Consider the following 25,002-nt stretch of genomic DNA (forward strand, 5'->3'; position numbering starts at 1 on the left):
ACAATATATAGAATGGCAGTGTAAAAGGGATCGCTCGTTGTGATAAACCTACAGAAAATGATGAGCTGAATCTGCAGCTCCCCTCAATGCAGCTTTATAGTGAGTAATACATTTGAGGTTAGAAAAAGGGCCTTCAGTTGCAAAGTCTTGCTTCATTTTATTTGATATCTTTTTTGCCTGTTTTGAATATTAGTTCATGGAGTACAGGCTTAACAGCGCCATGTCATAACATCTAAACACTCACTACAGCTCTCTGATTGGCCGGTTATGTATCTGACTGGGCTTAATTTATTCCCCAGTGGGTTTTTTAGACTTTAATTTTATATTCCAAGACACTGTGTAAGTAGAAGTAAGAATTATTTATTATTTGCATCAGTTTGTCTCCATACATAAACACCACATAACTTGTGTTTGGATAGCAGTACACACCTACTTCTAGTCTGCTGTCAGATAAATTGTGGTCTGTTTCCCAGGAGGACAGAAAAAACGCTCTCATATGGATCTCATTTGGCCAAAAACGCTGGCAAATGAAGCACCCTGAGAGCAGAGTACAATGATGCCTGTGATAACACACACATCTCTTTCCTCAGGGAGAGGCAGTCAGATGCTGAGGAGGACGGCCTCGCCTCCAGTCCTCAGCAGCTAATGCGGAGTAGCCTGAGTCTTGGAGAAAAGCAAGAGGATGCTGACAACCAGAAGAACTCCACCAGGGCCAGCCAGGCCGGCCTCAACAGCAACGCCATCCACATCCCTGTCACCATCACTGCCCCGCCTGGAGAAACCACCATCATACCCAGTAAGTACACACATCAACTGAGGAAGGATTGGGAAGGTCGAAGGAAAGTTTTGCTTTTTGAAGTTTTTGGAGATCATTGTATCAGTTATACTGTATGATTAAAACATCTTATTATATATATTTTTTTTCTCACTATTCATCACTTTACAGCAGAGTCATTAAGGGTAATTAAGGCTAATTAAGAATTTCACCACAGCTCCAGATCTCAGCAAAGAAATTAATGAGTAAAATGTTATCGTAAACAATAGGGGTCATGTCCGAATGTGCCAAAATAAGAACAATGTAATTAACTGATAAACAAGACTAACATGTCTACATCCATACTAGTGGCTCTGTGATGCTGTACTTTGGCACAGCAATGCTTTGAGGTAAATGCTAATATCAGCATGCTAACGTGCTCACAGTGACAATGCTAACATGCTGATGCTAAGCAGCAGGTAGAATGTTTACCATGTTCACATTGTTCACCATTTTAGCTTAGTGTGTTAGCATGCTAAAGTTTGCTAATAATGTTTAATAATAATGATTACTTTTGTAATCTTAAAAAAAGAATACAAATTTAGCTATGCCCATTTTTAAAGAAAAACGTGAATGTTAACTTATGCCACTAGTTTAAAAATACTATAGCTGTTCATGATGACTGCCTAATTTTTACTCAAGACATGTGAGTTTTTTTTATTAAGTAGTTTGTGTGATTAACCAAGATTTTCATATTTGTCATGCTTAGTCTTGACACTGCAAACACCACCATAGGTGAAATGAAATTTATTATTATTTAATCTAATTAATCTAATTTATTGTTATTGATAAAACATTTGAATGAATGCAGGAAGAAAATGCAATCGTAAAAGAACTATATAGACTAGAGCCTGCATTTCGAATCCAACCTCAGTTTTTACTAATGTTTGTGCTTCTTTGAGCTAATGAAAGTGTTTATTTTTCCACACCAGTGAACAATATCGACTGCGACAACTTCCGACTCAGTGATGAGAAGAAAGACCTGGAGGAAGAGGAGGCAGCTAATGGGCCTCGGCAGATCCTTCCCTACAGCTCCATGTTCATCTTCGGGCAAACAAACCCGTAAGTCGTGGCTGCGAGGTGACTGTGAGGAGTGACATGAAATAAAATTGATAGTTTGGGTTAAATTAGGACAGAAAGTTCATAAATCCCACACATTAGGGTTTTACCGTACGAGATGGAAAAAACTAACAAACAGCACATAGTGAATTCATGTAGATGTAGGCCATTATTTTTCTGCCCAAAATGATTTCATTCACCCACCTTGTTAAAACAATACTTGAAACTAAGAGCCATATATTATACATTAACTGTTCCGCTTGTGTCTGCATCCCCAGTGGTGAACATCAATTCATCCTCATTTCCACAGGAAGTATATCAGACATACCTTCATCACATAATTAAGACATGTACTGTATATTTGGAGTAATGTACAAAAAATCAATAATATTGATGGAGGAAAAGAGATGCTGTGCAATATTCAATTTCAACATGTATATTGATTTGAAAACGCCACTTGTTTAGATGTTGGAGTCTGGAGCGTTGCCATTGTGCAGCGGGCGCCATGGGTACATAGGTGGACCGACCCCCTGGCTACAAAAAGTGGTTATCAGGATGTTGACTGTCCTCTCTCTGGTAGTAAAGGAACACAGCCGGTGCGGCAGATTGATCAACACCAGTGAGATCAAATTGACCTTAACTGCAAGCACAGCACTTTGCTCTGAAATCCTGAAATCCTGACAGGGGCTGGACTCTCCTATTTTCCGGAGAAAGGTGTTGTGACACTCATAAGACTCCGGCTGACCAAATGTGTGTTGTTTTCCCTGGAAAACAAGATAGTCTTCTCTAGTGACTGCATCTCTCAGAGAGGAAGGCCTTCAGACTGATTGCAGCCTCCAGGTGGTCTATCAAATATACATGTATCCTGTTATGTTACTTTGTAGCTTGATCACTATATTCATATTCATATTGTTAGTTCTGTGTGTGCAAATCTTGGGAAGTAAAGCTGATGCCAGGGATACACTGGACCCGGAAGCGCTGTGAAGCAGAGCCATTTTCATTTTGGCGCCCATGTTATCCAGTCTGGATAACATCCATGTAATACATTCTAGATCCTCTTTTTCTTCCAAATGGCCAGAGCGAATATGTCATGCCAGGTACGTTATCAAACACAGGAATGCCACAATGCAGCCGGATGCTTTACCAAAAATCAAACAAATTTCAAAATAAAACACCCAGGTTCATGGTGATTTTGACACGCAATCAGGCACACGGAGACAGATAGAGAGACAGACTGAGAGAGTGACACACACACACACACACACACACACACATTACATGATGTTATAAACTTTTCCCATGATGAAAATCCGTTCTGTAGAGCGGAAAGGCTCAGGATCGTTTTGTGACCGGCGCTGTGAAATGCGTGTCTGGTGTGAATAGCAAGGCGCCCGATCGGGCACGATCGCTCTCTGCTGTGAGTTGGATCAGGAGACAAAGAAACCTGCTGGAACACCTGGTAATCCACAAGGTCTTGAACTCCTGCATTTTGGGAGATGTTTTACCTTGCACCGCAGCTGTATTCTCGCAATATCACGCGAGAATCGCAATATTACAAGATCACCGATAATCATCTTTAGGCTTCAATGGTTCGGACCAATCGGCGTACTGTGAGGAGCTACAGGCAGCTACGGGCATGGTTTAGGTGTGTGTGACGACACAGAGAGGCAACTGTTTTTTAGAAAGTGTCTGCCCTTTTCCCAACCGTTCCCAATGACGGCTTCTCAGATGGTTCTGTGTAACAAACCATCTGGCGCGTCAGACTGGGATATGGTTGGACATGTTGAAACTCTCAGACATAACTGCCATTCTGTCCTTGCATAACCGTATCTAGAGCTGTGCCTACAGTGGTTCTCCTTTCTGCTGATGATGTAGTTCTGTTGGCTTCAGACCATGGCCTCCAGCGCACACTGGGGTGGTTTGTAGTGTGAAGCAGTTGGGAAGAGTGCCAGCACCTGAAATCTGAGGCCATGGTACTCTGCTGTAAAATGAAGGGTTGATGCCCCAAGTGAATTAGTATCCGAGGAGCTGAGAAGAAGAACATTGAACTTGATTTACCAGTCGATCTACATTCCAAACCCACATATCATCATGAGCTCATGATTGGGACTGAAATAGTTAAATCACAGATTCAAGCAGTGTACTTTCAAACGACCCGAGACACATTTCCTACCTTTTGATGTTGTCAAATTATTTATCCCAGAAAGTACAGAAAAAATAACTGTTATTGGCTAGTTAGCTTGTCGAGTGTTTTTTCTTTGTGTCTTATAGGTTTCATACAAATGCCGCTCTTCCAAAGTTGTTACATATTGATTCCATTAAAAGACATTGCGCACCCAGATGAGTCCCGTGGTACCCCTGAGGCTGGCACATGTCTACTTTTGTGTATTGTTTTGACAAGGAGGGATATGCGTGACCTCTTATGGAAGGACGTCGCCTGGGAGGACGTCACCTAGTGAGCTGTCACTACCACGTTTGTATTTTTTTATTTGTGTGTGTGTGTATTTATACGTGTGTGGTCTTGCAGGGTGCGACGGCTGTGTCACTACGTGGTCAACCTACGCTATTTTGAAATGTGCATCCTGATGGTCATCACCATGAGCAGCATCGCTCTGGCAGCCGAGGACCCCGTGCAAGCCAATGCACCGCGAAACAACGTGAGTCAGACTGACATCTAGACGTAATAAGTAAACATCTGGAAGTACACAACAAACACACGTTTACACAAGAGCATGAGGATTCACACACACAAACACACACACATCTCGTTTGGGCTGACTGGCTGATTCATTCGAACTGATGAAGTCCTTCCTAACAGAGGCTCGACGGTTTGCCCATATTGAGGTAGAAGGCACAAAAAGAGGCTTTTCAAAATTAATTTTCTTCGATAAATGTCACACTGACTCTTTATATAAAATGTATTACATGTATATCCCCAGTGTTTCCCACAGATTAGAAAGCAATTTGTGGCGCGGGTGGGGGGTGGGGGGGGGTTAAAATACTTATTTTTGTAACAATCAAGTATCAAAAACTGAGGAGGACACGCTGTTGGATGCTGTCCTCCTCTCCTACTCTTTCTTCAATGCCTAACAAATCTATCTCTTTCTCTCCCAGTGACCCTGTCTTTCTGCTTGAGCAGCACTGGTTGAAGCCTGAAAATATTGTAAACAAATTAATAACATAACTAATTCCACTGGTCGGACTGTTGAGCTCTGTTTCAGACTGATACCTCCAGTTCAGGCTGGTCCTCAGCCTCAACACGTGCCTTTTTCAGTCACGGAAAATACTTTTCAATACTCATCTGGATTGAAGCAGCAAACATTCAGTATAAGAGTAAAAAATGACATAACATTATTTATAATAAGTTTATTTGATTCACAGCTGCTACATATAGTGTTTTGACCTTGACAACCCAACTGCATTTATTACCAAACTTGCGACTGCTTAACTTTCTAAAGCGGCGCAAGAGTCTGGCCGGACTCCAACATTAACACACTGACAACATTGTATTCAGAATATAAATCATTTTTATAGCTGCTTTTTAATGTGTGATTGTACGGTACAGGTGTACGCGAGATACCAACCTTTCATGAACTTGTGAATTTACCTGCCAGCCGTCTTCTCGTTTTCTTTTGGAGACAGACGCTGTGTGCACGTAGCGGAGGGGCGTGTGTGTGTGTGTGTGTGTGTGTGTGTGTGTGTGTGTGTGTGTGTGTGTGTGTGTGTGTGTGTGTGTGTGGCCTGAGAGAGAGAGAGAGACGCGTGAGTGACAGAGAGACAGAGGAGAGCAGGGAAAGGAAATGCAGCGGAACAAATACGCTGCGTGTTGTAAATAGCATAAAGAAAATAATAACGAAACGCAATATGTGGCGTCCGGTGTTGATTGTGTGGCGCACCACCACAGTTTAGTCTATGTGTGGGAAACACTGATCCCTGCGTGACACATTAGCCCATGTGGGTAATGTGACTTTTTGCATTTTGTCTGACAAGCACGACTAATTCTTATTCTAGTCAGGAGCACAGAGAGAAGCTGAGGAGATGGGCGTTTGGATGTTATATATTTGTGTGGGTGTTCAGTCAATCTGTGTTAGTGCAGGGGAGTTCAAAGCTGACAGAGCTTGAGACCTCTGACAGTGCAGAGGAACATGTTTTGCATAACTGGTCCATTCACACACACACACACACACACACACACACACACACACACACACACACACACACACACACACACACACACACACACACACACACAAACTTCCAAAGTTTCTTGAACTGAAAACATCTGTCAATGGATCTGACGAGTCATCTAACAGGATATTTTCTTACACAGGTTCTCAAGTATCTGGACTATGTCTTTACCGGGGTCTTCACTTTTGAGATGGTGATTAAGGTGAGGAGGCTGTGGAAATGGATGTACACTTTGATTTTTGAGCTCTGAAAAATTTAGCTAAGCAAGGTTTTGGCAATGTGCAGGTCAGCAACATCTAGGATTCTAGGTTGGGTTCTATGTGTTTGAAATACAAACTTTTTTAGAGGTTTAGGTTACATATAACTATGGTTTCAACAGCATTTCAATGACTACTAGTTTTCGTCTAATTAGGACAAGCCTCATATTGAGATTATAGTTTTTTAACCATATTTCGCTTAGTTTTATCTAGTTGTTTTTTTAACCTGCAAATCGCCAAATCTGTGTTTACCGGAAAGGCAGCACACAGCGGACAGCTTTGTCATGTCACTGGCATTGCTAATTGGGTTTGTGGTTTTAACATTTCTTAACTGTAATCTTTCCAAATGCTTTAGATAATGAATGTACTGCGCCACTAAAATGAATGGTAGTAAATATTAAAAGCAGAAGTCTTTTAAAGAGCTTTATGAAGTAAGAAGGAAGGTCGGTCAGAATAGCTTCTAGAAGAGACCTTAAAACACAGAAAGTGTCCTTGTCAGCTTGTATGGGTTTTTGAAAAATGATTCTGTTATATTCACTCTGTGACTCGAGATGATTGACTTGGGACTGCTCCTCCACCCTGGCGCTTATTTCCGTGACCTGTGGAACATTCTGGACTTCATTGTGGTCAGCGGAGCTCTGGTGGCCTTTGCCTGCTCGTAAGTCAACGTTTCCTTTTTTTATGCCTGCAGTGTTACTTTTTAATCACAGCAAGGAAAGGGATATGATGTATTCAGGGGTTGATACAACCAGACCAAAACACAACAAATTGTTTTTGTATTGTTGTAGTAGTAGTAGTAGTAGTAGTAGTAGTAGTGTATTTTTAGCTGATGTTACCCTCTCTCCCGTATCCTTCTCTGGATGAGGCTAGCATGCTAACCTGGGGCTAGGTGCTGCTGCGCCTGTGTTCATCCAATTGCTCTTGTGCTGCCTGGGGTTGTTTTGCAGACACACAACTATGTCAAACTTATCTTTTATTGTTACATAAAGTCTCCGCAGCCCCTCCCTATTTGTCACAGTTTGGCTGGTTTAAGGTTTCCGAGGGGACATAGGTGTCTAAGCTGGCACCTAATTGCAACTCTTGCAGCTCAATAGACTGCAGAAGTAATCGTATGTTAAAGGTAGTTTTACAAATTAAAATGTTCCTGTCGTGATTTTTGTTGTTTTAAACCACAACTAGTGTCACAGTCTAGTATCGACATCTTCAAGTTTAAAATCTTTTTGCTGTTTTTGTGCTATATCCACCTATTCTGTATTGTATGCCCTGAAATTTGAAAATAATGGACAATGTGGGGGTGAATGTTTGCCATTGTTTAGTATATTGGGACACCTTGGAACGTATTACAGTATATAATCATGCTTATACTATACCCACTTTCCACATCCAGAAAGAAAAGCTCCAGCAGCTTTCTGCCTCAACATGTTGTACCTCACACAGCTGCACATTTTTGGCCTCCCCTCACGACTATTTGGAGTAGTTAATGGGCCTATTTTTCCCCGACATTTACCATATTTACATCTTGAGTACCTACATACTAATAAGTATTCAGAAAGACAGAAATCTATTCCTTATGGGTGAGCGCTGGTTAGGTCCATTTTATCAGTGATGTTAACTAGTAGCAAAAGAGGTAGTTGTTGCTGCAGTTATCTGCAGCTCATTATACCTCGCACACTGATATAGAATATTAAACTGACCAGATCTATGTTTGAAGGGTCCGTGTTATATGATTTCAACAGGCACCTTCCAGGCAATAGGAAATAAATGTTATCCATAGCCACAGTATAAAGGGAGGTAATGAGGCCCTTGACGCTTACAGACCTGCATTGTGGCTCTCTGGAGTACCAGGGTGATTACGTATTCTGTTTCAACCAGCGCTGTCAGGTATTTCGCAGACACCACTATTTCACATACAGTATCGACTCTGCTGAAAGTTTGTCCACCTGTGTATTTTTCTTTGTACTGCTTTCTGTCGCTTTGATTTCTTCCCAGCTGTAGATTGATGCTTCTCTGTCTTTTTATCTGTTGCTGACTCTGTCTCTGTCTCTGTCTCTGTCTTTTCTCTTTCACTTTTCTTCCTTCCGTCTTTGTTTTCTGGCTCGGATTGCTTTCAGGAGCCTTATGGGGTAATGCTGTCTGTCCCTCTGCCTGTGTGTCTGTCCATGTGCTTGTTTATTTTCTGTTTGTGTCTTTTCCTTCCTGTCCATCTTAGCCAGTGTCATTTGCAGTGTTTATAGATGTGTCTGCAGCAACCTCCCTCTCTCAGCTAAATGTTTTGAACAAATGTCATATTTTGTTATTCGCTATTCTTATCATCACCGCCACAGTCACGATGATCAGAGATACTGGCATTTACTCTGCTTTGTGTTATGTAACTGTGTTTGTGCTTTAACATCAGCATTTGAGTCACATAAGTGCAATTAATGGTTTTCCATTTATTGGATATATTTAATATGCGTTAGCAGGAAAAATGTACATAATGAATATCGTGGCAGCACTGTGAATAAGAAACATACAGTACTGTCAGAGACTACATTTTTTTTCAAGCTTTCATAAGAGTGAAAGGGGTTCCAGGTATTCATGGATACAAAGGACCTGAGTGCTGCTGTCCATAATAAGCACACAAATATACATACGCTAATTGAAAACTATTATAACTATTAAACTGAGTGAATGGTAGATTTTTCATTTTTACGCAATTGCAGTATAATAAAGATACAGAATGATGTAGCTTTCAGCATTCTGTCAGTATCTTTCGAACTACTAATGAACTGTTCATTTATAAACATATATCACTTTAAAAGTAAGTAATAGCAATGTCGGGTTCAGCAGGCTACGTGACCCTGTCAACCCCTTCCCCCTCATCCCTTCCTCCCACGTTCACTTCCTGTCCAGCATTTTGTCTCCTATCATCTTCCTCATCAACTCACCTTTATGGCATGTAAGCGTGTAACAGGCTACGTTCACATTGCAAGACTTACAGAATAATTCTGCTTTCTTGGAACTCGGATTTCATTTGGATGTATTCTTCTATTGGTTTAAAAAAATAAATAAAAATAGTCTCGCCAAGTTAGCTGCTATCGATCCGACGAGGCAAGAAACATGAGCAGTCATACGATCAGACAGTTTTAAGAGAAAACAAGAAAACACAGACATACTGTAATATTATTATCATATTATGTAAAACTCAAGCTGTCCTATGTAAAGATCCATCACAGTTTAGAGACTGCTTCAACTCTGACCTGCCATATTTGCTCACTTTCAGTTTTACCTCCAAATTAAAAGGCTAAACATAATTTGGCCAAACTTTTGGATGTCTCGCTACCTAGCCTTTCATTTTTGACATGGAAGTTGTTATTGCTGGGAACAGCGTAAAAACATTTTTCATGTTGAAATGAAGGGTTCATTATCTCCATTTTATTCCTGCTAGCCAGGGACTATCAATCAGACTGTTGTTGGTTTATTCATTTTAAGCGTGACTTGTATCGGGGGGGTTTTTGGGGTAAAATATGCAAATTTAAGAGTACCATATTTGTACCTGTATTGATCTCTTTTATTTAGTTATTTTTCTGGCACTCCGCAGGAAGTTGACATTCCCATTCTCAAAAAGCTCTGTTCGGCTTGCTTGTTTTTCAAACAAGGGAAACACAGACATCTTCATGAGTCCAAAATGTTGGACCTTATCTGAAACTGACCTTCTCATAAGGAGAAGATTCCAGATCGGCCCATCTGAGCTTTCATTTTCTCAAAGGCAGAGCAGGATACCCAGGGCTCGGTTTATACCTATCACCATTTCTAGCCACTGGGGGACCATAGGCAGGCTGGGGGAACTCATATTAATGTTAAAAAACCTCAAGTGAAATTTTCATGCCGTGGGACCTTTAAGTAACATAACCCAAACCAAAATCTTCTTCTAAACTTAACTAAGTACTTTTGGTGCCTCGACGTACCGTAACCTAACTACGACAATTTCACATTGTAATCGGCGTGTTTAAAACTGTGACCGCTAAGTTCGCTTCTGTGGGTCGTATTCCCTGCCACCTCTAGCGGCGCTAATTTATGCAACGACTAATTAGGTCATCTTAGAGGGTAGGAATAAACAACCTATATCGTCGTATGGTTAGGGCACATGTTGAGTAAAACAGCAGCTAGCCCACAAGTGCCGCCAGGACTTCAGTATGTCACAGATTTTGGACCACATACTGTGTGAAAGTGGCCTAAATCAGAATTGAATTTAATTAATTGTGGCTTTGTTTTTCTTCTGTTCAGTTTATTAAAAGCAGTTTTGGTCACACGAGGGATAAAATCAGATTTTTAATTTTTTTCAGCTGCAGTGTGAGCGTAGCCATACAGTAGATTGTGCTAATTAACAGTGTCCTCTCATCTTGGCTTCTCTCCCAGTGAAAAACTGTCCATGTCATGACCATCCTCTTGCTATAAATGTGATTTATTCATGCATGCAGTGCACATAATCATTGTAATATTTCATCAGACCTGTCTATTGCTTTGCTCTTTTACAGGGTAATTAGTTTAAGTGCTTCTATATGTGTCTTATCTTTAGCTTCTTTTCAATGTAAGTTTGAAAGGCTGGATAATGTCGCTGTATCTTCACGCCTGTGTAATATCAGCTTCAAATGTTTGTCTTGCTCTGTCTTTCTTTATATGCTTGTGTGCTCTATTTATGTGGGCGGTGTTTGTGTTTGTGTATTGTGTGTGTTCGTGTCATTGCTTTTTCTCATCAGATCGCAACAAAGCGTGGCCAGGTGGGAACTGTCCCTATCTACCTTTTGCTTATTGACCTCCCCCCTTGTCCATTTTCCCCCCATATGTGAAACACAGAACGCTTCTCTTATCAACCCTTCCGTATAAACTTTGCCGCCCTCCATCCCAAGGTGCTTGGGAAATGACCATGATTTCCCTCCCTCTCTTCCCTTTTTAGAAAAGTAACATCCTGTCCCAATATTGGGACATTCAAACCAAAAAAGACAATATTGGGAACGCCACCTCATAGCTTTCAGAAGACCAACATAGAGCTGCTGACATGCACCATTATGAATCTGCACTTAATATCTTTCCACTTACAAAATCATTAGGTAGCAATTGTAACAAAGCTAAAATGTCTCTATCTGGTGTTTCTCCTTCATGTAAATCTCCTTTAATCTTCACTAAAGTGGGTTTAATTGGTCAAATCACTAAGAGATTATAGCATGCAGCTCAATTCACCTCCCTGCCCCTAAGCTACATCTCTCCTTGGACTTCGATGGGAATCGATAAAGGATGATAGCTTCTCACCTGAAATTACCTTGAGTGCTTATTTCAGTGAAAAGCAGGGTTACAACCTGTTTATATAAGGGAAATAATACTAGATATATTTTCTTCTCCATAAAACACAGGTATGATTGTTTTTTTTAAGATTTTCTTTTGAAGGGGTACGATCAAATTTTTTTAACCTCCCACACACATTCACAACTTTTTTTTTAATTCTCTTACAGTAATTGTATATTTTTGGAAGAGAAAAAGAAAATGCTGACCACACTTTGCAGTAACCAAGGTCCTTTATTATCGTTGACAGTTCAGAAAATGCTCCCAGTTATAGAAAGTGGAAGAGGAAAATATGTAAAAAAAAAACTGCAAAAACGTATGACTAAATGTGTTTAGTTGGACTTTAAGCAATCAGTGCTGAGTTAATGTGAATGCACAACCTTGTGTACACACACACACACACACACACACGTTCATTTTCATCGTCTTCCTGGCCCACAGCACTTCTGAAAGCTATTGGGAGACTGTTCTTTCCGTCTCAATGTGTTGAGTTCCTTGAATAGCGAGGACTGGCATTGAGTTTGCAGATTGCATGCCAGGGTAACCAAGCCATCCAAGCATGAGCGCCGCATGTCATTCTGTTAGACTTCCGTTGAGAAAGGAAAAGGACTAAAATGTATGGAACCATGCTTCTGTCCCTCACCACGTCAGACTTTTAGACACAAGAAATAATTGTTTTCATTCAGTAATGGGTGAACAGTCACAACTTCAACATTTGGTTTTCATCCTCTGGCCCCCCAGGTGTTTATTAAATTAAAGTCTGCCAGACTGACCGGGGCCTGGATGAGTGTGTGTCTCTCTGTGCGAATGGCAAACCTTAAAGCAAACCAGGCACACAGAGAGGAAGAGATTGGAGAGAAAGGTTTTCAAAGCCTACTGATGTGTGATCATGCTTTATTTTACAGGTACCTTAGTTTCCAGATTATTTACTAGAAAGGAGCTGATAACTAATTTTCCTGGAATAGAAATTTCTCATTTGGTATTTATAATAGGGAAATAGCGTTCCATTAGACAGACTCCCTTTTGGAGCCAGCCTCAAGTGGCCATTTAAGACACTACAGGATTTGGTCCGCGGTGGCTTATTTTTTCAGCACAGGAGGTTGCTGTTGAAGCTAAAGCTAAAGTTGCATGTCCCAGGCATAAAGATAAAATTACATGTAACCCCACAATATAATATAGTATAGTAGTAATATAGTTAGTTAATGACATGTCCCTTGCCTTTGGACATTACGCTTAGTAACTAATGTAGGTATTTAGCCAGACATGCTAAAGCTTACAGCTTTTTAGTCCATCTTTACACTTGTTTTTTTGGGAAAGGTGACTAAAAAGACAATGCATCTACTGTATTCCTATAATCCTTGTTTAATAGCCTGTAGGTGCATTTTCTTTCTTTTACAGTTATAAGAATAAATAATATTCTTTTATTTCAAAAGAAGAGTTGTTCTTCTCCCCTGGGGATGAAACGATTGGCTGTTTGGTAACTCTACCTCATGCTGTTGTAAGAACCAACGGGGCCTCTAGGGGCCAAAAACAGGGCTTTTAGATTCATGTTTTCCTAGCATGCTCGTGTCCTTCACATCCTTCACATATACAATTGCTTGCTTACTTGCAATGCACACACACATACATATACACACTCTCAATTTGTACATCTCAGAATTTTGTCATGAAGAAGCAAATGAGAAACACTTCTTTATTGAGAGTGACAGCCACATTGTGTGTATGTGTGACTGATTAATTAAAAAAACTCCTCTCCCACTGTCCTTGGCCAATGTCAGTCTCTGAGTGAATGATGGCTCAGCTGCATGTCATTAGCATAACAGCTAGTTTTTAAACCCCCACACCCACCTCCGACTCTGTGACCATTTAACAATACCTGCAGCGTCCGCAACAACTGACAGCAATGGTTCCTGCAAAGAAGCTGCTTCCTCAACCAGGAGCGGATTTTTTGTGCATATACTCTAAACAGTATGAAATGTCTCTATGTTATTCTACAGAAACAGCACGTTAGCTTTGTTTGACTATTATCTGCGATATATTGGGGTTTTGGGGTTACACACAAACAATGGCCATTGCAGAAAAAGTAATTCATATATGTTCGTAAACTAAAAGAATCAATACCACAGTGGAAAATGCATAAGAAGTTAACACCCAACATTAAAAAGTGAAGTGAGTATTTGCAGTCAATGTTTTGATTGTTGAAGAAGAGTGGAGTTTAGAAGGGTTAAAACCGTCAATTCTCCATTTTTTTTTGAGTGATCTGATATCAATTAATGAAATCATGAAATTTATCTTTTAATATAGGCCTTTTCAATAGCTGTCATGTTAGTCCTGTTAAGTAAAAAAGCACTTTAAACTAACTTTTTGGGGGTCAATTCTTGATCTAAACATAAAGCTGCTGCATTCTAAAAAATATTTTAGTTTTAAGTTCTCTGAGAATCTCTTTCATATCCAAGCAAAATTGGTATTGAAACTGAAATTTCCCTAACCAAATGGATATTGAATCAGACCCTTGTTAATCGGAATCAAATCGATTCGGTGAATCGATGGCGATACTCAGCCCTGGTCCTAAAGTAAATGTATTGCGGTCATCCGAACAAATGCATTTTCCTCCTGCTTCTGTGGAATAACATGAACTCACATGCATGTACTCTACTAACAAAATAAAGATGTATTTATCTGTGTACACAGTTTACTACAATCTGCTCTTGTTACTCGACGATGGGATGAAAGGGTTTACATGCTTGACGGTGACACCACGTCACCCAGACTAACTGTACTCTCGATCTGCACAGAGGGACGAAAGGCAAGGACATCAACACCATTAAGTCCCTGAGGGTCCTCCGAGTCCTGCGGCCACTCAAGACCATTAAACGGCTTCCCAAGCTGAAGGTACAGTGATCCAATCTGTCACCCACCCACTGCATTATCTGCATTATGAGAAACGCACGGAGCAGCTGGGGCCACATCCGACGTCAATCACACGCTATAATGAGTCAAATGCATTTATAGTATACCAAGGAGGAATGGATCTATCTGATTTAAAACAGTCTGGTTTTAAATGAAATATAAATATTGTATCTCTAGCTCTCTAATGAAAGGTTTGACCTTTGGGGTGTTCGGTCTATGAGGTTGGAGTCACACAAATTGGAAGTAAGTGACTGAAAATTGCTTCCTGCATCCTTTACTGAAGTAGTTCAGTGCAAGGAGGCTCATTGATAGCCTGCATTTCCCAGAACATACACTCTTTAAACGACACGGATACAAAACGTAGAGCCAATCATGGAGAAACTGTGTTTTGAGCAACACTCCCGCTCTAGGCTTGGAACGTGGCTCTGAAAAGTTAGGAGTTGCTGCTTTGTTTAGAGTATCTGCTGTACGTAGCATGGAATCACAGCAGTTATAATGTATTTCAATGGTTCCCCACAACCTTTCTAGTCTCATTTCGCCACTTTTCAAGACACGTAAAAGCTTCAAAGTTCACCAGTATTTACCGACGTTAAACAAAATGTGAAAATCTCTTCAGCTTGTGTTAAACACAAACCTTATTTGGGGCGTCTAACCAAACACCCATTGACTTCAAGACGAGGCAACCGGAAGTGCAAGGGTTTTAGGAATCATTCCTGCAGCACTCTATTGGCATTCAGTTAAATATGAACCATCTTTGATGTAGTGTTTTGTGTTTGCCATTAGGTTTAATTTCTTTTATCTTTCTTCTTTGCATAAAGTATGTTCCATTTGTGTTCATGTTCAAAATTACTTGCTCTACTACTTAAACTGTGCTCAAAAGAGAAACATTAAATGTGAGGACATTTCTGACTTAAAGCGTAACTCTCGCCAAAATGCAACCTAGGGTCTTTTTGTGAATGTACCCGAGTCAAACTTTAGTTTAAAAGCATATTTAGGACGGAAAAGACACTTTTAAGATTTACCGTATTCTCGTTTTTCGGTCAAATGGCCTTCTGAATGGGAGTGCTAGGGGCACTACTATGATAGCATCAAAATAGCTATTTTTAAAACACTAAGGGCCCTATTTTAACGATCTGAAACGCAAGTGTGAAACGCCAAACGCAAGTAGCTTTGTGGGCGGATCTCGGGCGCTGTTGCTATTATACCGGCGGGATAAATGAGTCTTGCGCCCGACGCAAATCTAAAATGGGTTGGTCTGAAGTAGCTAGGTGTGGTTTGGGCGTAACGTGAAAATAACCAATCAGAGCGTCATCTCACATTCCCTTTAAGAGCAGGCGTATTGTTCCGTGGCGGATTGCTATTATGACGGCGGATTTGCCTGGCGCACGCCAGCGGGAGCTGTCTGGGATGCGGCAAAGTAATAAATGCCCGTCTTGTCCGGGTGGCGATGTTGCTGCGGCCTCTCGGGCGCATCTCCTCAAGTCTGGAGAGGATTGCTGCAGCCATGGAGCGTGGGCCTCCAAACGCACCACCTGCACCTGTTGTGCCCCTTCCTCCTCCCCCCACTCCATCTCCGTCCACCCGCTCCACCAGGAGCGCATCGCGCATTACTCCCGGACCAGATTCCGCCGGAGTGTCCAATCCCACCGTAGTTCAACATCACGTCTCCTTAAGTCCTCTAATATTTCCTCATTTATGTCATCAACACATCCATGATTCATGGAAATGTTGTGTAAAACACAACAAGCCACAAAGAATGCTGCGACTTTTTGAGGACTGTACTGTAAAGTGCCTCCTGACCTATCCAAACACCTGAAGCGCATTTTCAGTAATATTTTTCTTTGTAATTATGTATGGTTTTCAAAAATGAGAATTGCTGTAGATGAGAGAAGTGTATGCGCGTTGTGCACACACTACATTATGGCCAAGCATGCGCCCCTAAAATAGCATCTGAATAACGCGCTACTGACTTTAGACTAGCGCCACTGACTTTAGACCAGGTTTTTCCTGGTCAGTGGCGGAATAGTTTTCTGAAACTGCAAAATAGGACTACGTAACGTTTGCGCCTGAACACGCCTCCTCTTTTCGCTGAACCGCCCCCGGGAGCGCAAATACATTCCCTAATTTACCGACGTGCGTCTGTGGAGGGAAAAGTCCGCTGTGCGTCCGGTGCAAAATAGGAATGATACATGCGTCGGTGTACAAAGGCAATTGCGCTGAGTGCAAGATAGGGCCCTAAGAAGGCTCGACACAACATGAAACTTTGCTCCAAGTATCACCAGGGTCTCTACACATGAACTCCAGCATTGAGAACATTGGTTGTGTTCACAGAGTTTACTAAAAAGAAAGGTTTTGAACAACTCACTTTAGCTGTTGTTGTTTATGCTATCCGTAGGGTGACCAGATTTCCCGGAACTAAAACCGGGACACTTTGTGCGCGTGACCGTAGTGCTCGTGCACACACATGCTTTTTAACGTGAACATGTGCCAGCCCAGGTCATATTTTTCAGAGGAAATTGAGTCCTGCTTCCATATAAATGGTCTTTTCAGCAAACCTTGACCTGTAGTAAGTAGCAGTGAGGGATTGGGAAGTAGCCTACTACAGCAATCGGAATGAGAGAAAGAGATATTTATTTCATAGTTTCCAGAAATAATAACTGAACTGTACGTATTGGGAAGTAATGCAATAGTCATGAAAACAAATTAGTAGTGAATATTTTTTTCAAGAAATAGCAAACGTTTTGCATCCCTACTGTCATTAACGATCTACCAAAATGGTAATTTGTCGACGGTCACTTACACAGAACCTAGCGACAGAACAGATGATGAAGATATGAAGCTTTATGTCGGATACAAATCTCTAGCGATAATAATTGTAGTTGATACTCTGTAATAATGTCAACTTTCCCTGACCCTGATCACGTCATTGACCTGAATTGCGTTGGCGATCTCAAACGATGGGGAAGTTAAAATCGAATATCAAACGTCCAGCCAACTTCACCGCGCCTAAAAAGCGAGACTGATAAGAAGAGGCATTGCAACAATGTTTACAAATATACATTGTAACGCTGGCTGCACAGATTATGCAGACCGCTACGATTGACTGACACACACACACACACATTGTTAAAATCATACGCTGGACGCTTTATTAGTCTTTCTACATGGGTTACTTAATGATCGGGCTATAATAAGACCACGTCAACTATGTAATCGCTGACAACCGGGACAATTTCATAGTGGTTGGTGTAAACCGGGACATTTTAGCGTCCCGACTGGCTTTTGTCGGGCCTCGGGACACGCAACTCAAAATCGGGACAAACCGGGACATCTGGTCACCCTAGCTATCCGCCATCTTCTTGCCAGTCAAAAAGAGTCAATCTCTGAATGCAACATAACAGGGAGAGGAGAGTAAAGATGGAAAGCTCCTAAAGCTTATTTCCATATAAATGCATGGATTATTTCTTGTTTTGTTGTTAGTGAAAAACAATATTGACCTCATAGTTGAAAAAGGAGCCTCATATAAGAATGACATTTCCTCCTATGGAGTCCGTTCATTCGCACTCAGAGATAGACTCTTTTTGACTGTCAAGAAGATGGCAGATAGCGTAAACAACAACCGCTAAAGTGAGTTGTTCAAAACCTTTCTTTTAAGTAAACTCTGTGAACACAACCAATGTTCTCAATGCTGGAGTTCATGTGTAGAGCCCCTGGTGATACTTGGAGAATACTGTAAATCTTAAAAGTGGCGTTTCCGTGCTAAATAGGCTTTTAAACTAAAGTTTGACTCTGGTATATTCACAAAAAGACCCTAGGTTGCATTTTGGTGAGAGTTACACTTTAATGTGAAAAGGCAAAGAAACCTCACCATAAGTGGTCCACGTATTCCCATTCAGGGGATTTACAGAACTCAAAGTATTACACATTTTTTTATGCATTTATAGTTAGCTAAGTTTGGCAAAGAAACATTCACATTCATTAATGCAACTTTGTATATCATTTCTGAAATTATTCTGGTTGCATAATTTTTGGATCATATATAAATTAAACAATCCCAGTGAAAATCCTTTTTGATACAACTACTGGGCGTGCTAAGGTTCGACATTTTGAAATTCTACGTAGTGGCTTTGTGATAAAGAATCTCACGCATCATGTGTAGAGTGAAGAATCTGTATTATTGGATTGTGACCCTCATCAAGGCAAGACCCTCAACTGTTTCCTCTAATGAAGAAACGACCGCTTCCCTCTGGTGCTTAAAGGCAGCTGATCATCCAAAAGTAATGAATCTGATAAAAGATGAAAGCTCTGATTAGAGTAATAGGAGTGAAATGATTTGAGGCAGATCTGAGCTGGCAGACAGACGCTCATCAACAACTCTTCCTAGATACTTGGCCAGAGCGGTTTGACGGACAGGCTGGTAGAGGAGGCGAGATATACTGTATGCTCCATCCTCTCTCTGGAGACAAAAACATGTCTCATGCAGCAGAATATTCATTGGTTAGATTGCATACATGTCAGGATAGATAGACAAGGCACTCCATCTCACAGAGAGATCACAGTACAAGCTGACAGAATAATGTAGCTGGAGAGAGAGAGAGACAGCCAGGAGACACAGAGACAGACTTCATGCAAAGGTGTGTTTTTGTACTCCATAAGCGTTGATTCGGTAGTTTGCAGGACATGAGGCGTCCAGACATCTGGGTTAAAACTGAGCTGAATTTGGGTGAGCTTTTAGACATCTAGGTTAGTTATACCCATTTATTTCAACAGCAGTTAACTTACTCTGCTAACTTTGATAAACAATGTTCAGAACACCTATGTATATACCTATATATGTTCAGAATAATTTGACATTTGATGTACGACTTCAGTTGCTCACCAGTCCTGGGTCTCTGTTGTCGTATTTTGCGCTTCATAATGTGCCCCACATTTTCAATGGGAAACAGGTCTGGACCGCAAGGCAGACCAGTCTAGTACCCGCACTCTTTTACTACGAAGCCACGCTGTTGTAACACGTGCAGAATGTGGCTTAGCATTGTCTTGCTGAAATTAGCAGAGACGTCCCTGAAAAAGACTTTGCTTGGATGGCAGCATATGTTGCTCCAAAACCTGTATGTACCTTTCAGCATTAATGGTGCCTTCACAGATGTGCACGTTACCCATGCCATGGCGCTAACTTCCAACTTCATTGGAATTGGGGTTTGTAATACACTGTTAATCCCTTATCAATCATCACTTATGACTTACTAGAAGTGTGTGGTTGTGTCTATCTGCAGAGACTCTGTCCTATCCAAAGGTGTGTCTGGATTTAGTGGGGCATTTGTTGTACAATGACAATAAATGAACCTTGAACTTTGTACAGTTTAAAGTATACATTATGAGTTTAAAGCAGAAATAATCAAAAACCTAGTTTAGGCTACTTGTTCTATTCAAATAAATGAAATCCCTTTGCTTGTAAATGTCTCCTCGTATTCCTTTTATGAAAGAAAAACACATTATTTGATACATTTTCATTGCGCCCCTAAAATTCCTAAATTTTTCTACTTAGGTGCACATGTGCTCCTTTGGAAAAGATTTAGCGTTGAGCACTAGTTATGTTTACGCTTCCTAAGAGTGGAGAGAATGAAGATCAATGCAGCACCTTACATTTATTGATCTGTGTGTGTGTGTGTGTGTGTGTGTGTGTGTGTGTGTGTGTGTGTGTGTGTGTGTGTGTGTGTGTGTGTGTGTGTGTGTGTGTGTTTTTCAGGCGGTGTTCGACTGCGTTGTGAACTCTCTGAAGAACGTTCTTAACATCCTCATCGTCTACATGCTCTTCATGTTCATCTTCGCTGTTATCGCCGTGCAGCTCTTTAAGGGTAAATTCTTCTACTGCACCGACGAGTCCAAGGGTCTGGAGAAAGACTGCAGGTACATAACCCAAACTTCTCTCCATGCCTGAATGTCTTCTGAATGAAACCATATTTTATTAGGTAACTGACTTACTTAGACTCCTCTACATTCAGCCATGGTGTTTGCCATTTTCTAACATATGCTTTTATACTGAAATACTCTCTCTTTTTTTATGATGTAGTTTAGTCTCTTTCTCCTCTTTTGATTACATCTCTTCTCCCGTGATTGCGTCTCTCCTCCCGTCTCTCTCTCAGGGGTCAGTTTCTGGACTACGACAGGGATGACGTAGCAGCTCAGCCCAGAGAGTGGAGGAAGTACGAGTTTCACTACGATAACGTTCTCTGGGCCTTCCTTACGCTCTTCACTGTGTCCACCGGGGAGGGATGGCCACTGTAAGTCAGAACAACCTCCATATCACTTTATTTGTGTTGCACCTCACACAAGCAACTTTAAGTCAGCTTAAACAGTGGTTTACTAAGCTGAATATAAAAATGATAAAAACCAATGTATAGATACATAGATATAGATTCATAGATGGAGGGAATACATTGGTTTAAAAAGAAAAGATGGCGACAGTACATTATTCTTTTTTTTTTATGTAATAATTTTCTTCAGTAACTTGCAGTGAAATGCACTGAGCGCACCTGGAGGCCGGTGGTACAGCGCAGATTAAACCCAACTGATTTCTCCCAGGCTTAATTACTGAGCTTTCTCTAAAGCTGCAATCAAGACTTATTGCATAGATGTCCTCAGTCTGCCATTCCGTGCCTGAGCTAAAGTACCACGGGCAGATTTATTCATCATCATCATCATCATCATCATCTCCTTCAAGGACTGCTGATGCCTGTTTGCTTATTTCATTCATTATATTTACCTGACGATGCAAACCAAATTGTTAAACTGACTAAGCTTGTCATGATGTTCTAAAATCCCACACTCCTAAACAAGTAGTGACAGCATGACATGATTTGGGATACATAAGAACTACATAGGATATTTCAAAAGTTACAGCTCTGTTACTTTTCTTTAATTAAAGTCAAGCATGCTAAAAAAAGAGGTAACATGTTGATAAGTCAACTAACAAAAAGCTAAACCTAAAATTGGACAGATACATACAGTGCCTTGCGAAAGTATTCGGCCCCCTTGAACGTTTCAACCTTTTGCCACATTTCAGGCCTCAAACATAAAGATATAAAACTGTAATTTTTTGTGAAGAATCAACAACAAGTGGGTCCCAATTATGAAGTGGAACGAAATTCATTGGCTATTTCAAACTTTTTTAACAAATAAAAAACTGAAAAAGTGGGCGTGCAAAATTATTCAGCCCCTTTACTTTCAGTGCAGCAAACTCTCTCCAGAAGTTCAGTGAGGATCTCTGAATGATCCAATGTTGACCTAAATGACTAATGATGATAAATAGAATCCAGCTGTGTGTAATCAAGTCTCCGTATAAATGCACCTGCTCTGTGATAGTCTCAGAGGTCCGTGTAAAGCGCAGAGAGCAGCATGAAGAACAAGGAACACACCAGGCAGGTCCGAGATACTGTTGTGGAGAAGTTTAAAGCCGGGTTTGGATACAAAAAGATTTCCCAAGCTTTAAACATCCCAAGGAGCACTGTGCGCGATAATATTGAAATGGAAGGAGTATCAGACCACTACAAATCTACGAAGACCCGGCCGTCCCTCTAAACTTTCAGCTCATACAATGAGAAGACTGATCAGAGATGCAGCCAAGCGCGCCCATGATCACTTTGATGACCAGACAGACATAGTTGAGGTGGGAGACTCTGTCCATAGGACAACAATCAGTCGTATACTGCACAAATCTGGCCTTGCGGGAAGAGTAGCAAGAACAAGTCATTTCTTAAAGATAACAATAAAAGTGTCGTTTTAAAGTTTGCCAAAAGCCACCTGGGAGACACACCAAACATGTGGAAGAAGGTGCTGTGGTCAGATGAAACCAAAATCGAACTTTTGGGCAACAATGCAAAACGTTATGTTTGGCGTAAAAGCAACACAGCTCATCACCTCTGAACACACCATCCCCACTGTCAAACATGGTGGTGGCAGCATCATGGTTTGGGCCTGCTTTTCTTCAGCAGGGACAGGGAAGATGGTTAAAATTGATGGGAAGATGGATGGAGCCAAATACAGGACCATTCTGGAAGAAAACCTGATTGAGTCTGCAAAAGACCTGAGACTGGGACGGAGATTTGTCTTCCAACAAGACAATGATCCAAAACATAAAGCAAAATCTACAATGGAATGGTTCACAAATAAACATATCCAGGTGTTAAAATGGCCAAGTCAAAGTCCAGACCTGAATCCAATCGAGAATCTGTGGAAAGAACTGAAAACTGCTGTTCACAAACGCTCTCCATCCAACCTCACTGAGCTCGAGCTGTTTTGCAAGGAGGAATGGGCAAAAATGTCAGTCTCTCGATGTGCAAAACTGATAGAGACATACCCCAAGCGACTTACAGCTGTAATCGCAGCAAAAGGTGGTGCTACAAAGTATTAACTTAAGGGAGCTGAATAATTTTGCACGCCCAATATTTCAGTTTTTTATTTGTTTAAAAGGTTTGAAATATCCAATAAATTTCGTTACACTTCATGATTGTGTCCCACTTGTTGTTGATTCTTCACAAAAAATTACAGTTTTATATCTTTATGTTTGAGGCCTGAAATGTGGCAAAAGGTCGAAAAGTTCAAGGGGGCCGAATACTTTCGCAAGGCACTGTAGATACTCAATAAAAGAAACGTGAACAAAATGACCTATTTGTGGGGCTGAGTGGAGCTGATGTGATTGGCTGAGTGGAGCTGATGTGATTGGCTGAGTGGAGCTGATGTGATTGGACATGATTGATACCAGCTCCTAAAACACCGACTGAGAATTTATGATTATAGAGTCCTTCTAATGTCACTCTGTTTTCAAGTGTGCAGCTATGGGTAAAAAAAATCACCATAGCAAGGGTGCAATTCGTGAAAAAAAGCAGAGGGGCCATGTTTTTTGATCTTGCACGACAAAACAAAACTTGCAAGAATTAAATCCCCCTTGCAATACCATGGATATAGTGTCACTCGGCCAGGCATGCCATACACTTAAATATGCACTTCAATATTCAATGGAAAACTCAGCGCTTTCAAGCTGGAGAGCGGAGCTCACTTCGTGGCGAAAACAAAACCCTTTTACCCAGGTCGTTCGTTCGTTCCTCGGGAATGTCTTAATCCAAACCACGATCTTTTTCATGAACTTAACTAGTCGTTAACTGTCATCGCTGCATGGCGCTAACTTTTTCTGGTTAAACTCCACTACATGGCCCCTGAAAGGACTGTCATTCGGCGGTGCCTGCCGCTGGTAGCCGGCGTCCCGGAGCTCTGCGGTGGCTAAATACAACCAGCAAATGCTGCTCGGATTTTATCGTTCTATCGCGCCATAGACTGTTTACGTTACTGTGCTTTACTAAGTTTAAAATACTTCTATTTTAGATATATAATGGTCTATTGGTGAAATAGCATTGATCACTTTGAGGGGGGGGGATACATTTTGTCCTCACCGGGGATACAAATAATTCAGCAGAGGCAGGGATATGTAGACCAGAAAGGGAAAATCCCACGCATCCCCCCAGCAAATCGCACCCTGTATATAGCCAATATAGCCCTCCTCCTGCAGCTCGCCCCTCTCTGTCTTAAGCCCCTCCCACTAGACGAGCATGGGCATATGCACAAGCTTCTTACAGTAACCTGCACGAGTACTAGTCATTCATTTCAATCATCCCGATAGTGATTGTGATCTCAATGCAGTTCTTTGAGTATGACCGTCCTTTATTCATGGTAAAGACTTAAAGGTCCCATGGCATGAAAATTTCACTTTATGAGGTTTTTTAACATTAATATGCGTTCCCCCAGCCTGCCTATGGACCCACGGTGGCTAGAAATGGTAATAGGTGTAAACCGAGCCCTGGGTATCCTGCTCTGCCTTTGAGAAAATTAAAGCTCAGATGGGCCGATCTGGAATCTTCTCCTTATGAGGTCATAAGGAGCAAGCTTCCCCTTTCTCTGCTTTGCCCGCCCAGAGAATTTGGCCCACCCATGAGAGAGAGACATCATGGCTTTCAGACGAACAAAGTGGCAGTTGGTCAAGGCCACACCCCCACCCTCTACCTTGCCCCCCCCCCTCCTCCTCAATAGCTACAGACACAGAAATGGCTCATACTAAGGAAAGTTCAATGTGGGACTGGCTCTAGTGGCTGTAATTCTGCACCAAGGCTGAATTTCGGGGAAAAGACTTCAGATACAGTATTAGGGGACCACTAAGGTCTATATAAAAGAGACTTCAGATACAGTATTAGGGGACCACTAAGGTCTATATAAAAGAGACTTCAGATACAGTATTAGGGGACCACTAAGGTCTATATAAAAGAGACTTCAGATACAGTATTAGGGGACCACTAAGGTCTATATAAAAGAGACTTCAGATACAGTATTAGGGGACCACTGAGGTCTATATAAAAGCATCCAAAGAGCACCATGCTCAAATTGGAGTCATTTAACAACATTTTT

General features: G+C 41.2%; 1 protein-coding gene across 3 annotated transcripts in view; it reads left to right on the top strand.

Moving 5' to 3' along the window:
• Positions 1–25,002, top strand: part of cacna1bb (calcium channel, voltage-dependent, N type, alpha 1B subunit, b) — a 226,803-nt gene that overhangs the window by 150,351 nt on the left and 51,450 nt on the right. For 2 of the 3 annotated variants that reach the window (XM_039780356.1, XM_039780358.1), the window contains 10 exons: positions 591–796; positions 1,747–1,876; positions 4,401–4,530; positions 6,204–6,263; positions 6,870–6,976; positions 8,430–8,441; positions 11,058–11,078; positions 14,433–14,529; positions 20,297–20,457; positions 20,694–20,831. In XM_039780356.1, the coding sequence (XP_039636290.1) occupies positions 591–796; positions 1,747–1,876; positions 4,401–4,530; positions 6,204–6,263; positions 6,870–6,976; positions 8,430–8,441; positions 11,058–11,078; positions 14,433–14,529; positions 20,297–20,457; positions 20,694–20,831 (1,062 nt within the window). The remainder of the gene's footprint in view (positions 1–590; positions 797–1,746; positions 1,877–4,400; positions 4,531–6,203; positions 6,264–6,869; positions 6,977–8,429; positions 8,442–11,057; positions 11,079–14,432; positions 14,530–20,296; positions 20,458–20,693; positions 20,832–25,002) is intronic. The other variant, XM_039780357.1, reaches the window with a different exon arrangement.

The sequence above is a fragment of the Perca fluviatilis genome, chromosome 17 (assembly GCF_010015445.1).
Source record: "Perca fluviatilis chromosome 17, GENO_Pfluv_1.0, whole genome shotgun sequence".
NCBI lineage: Eukaryota > Metazoa > Chordata > Actinopteri > Perciformes > Percidae > Perca > Perca fluviatilis.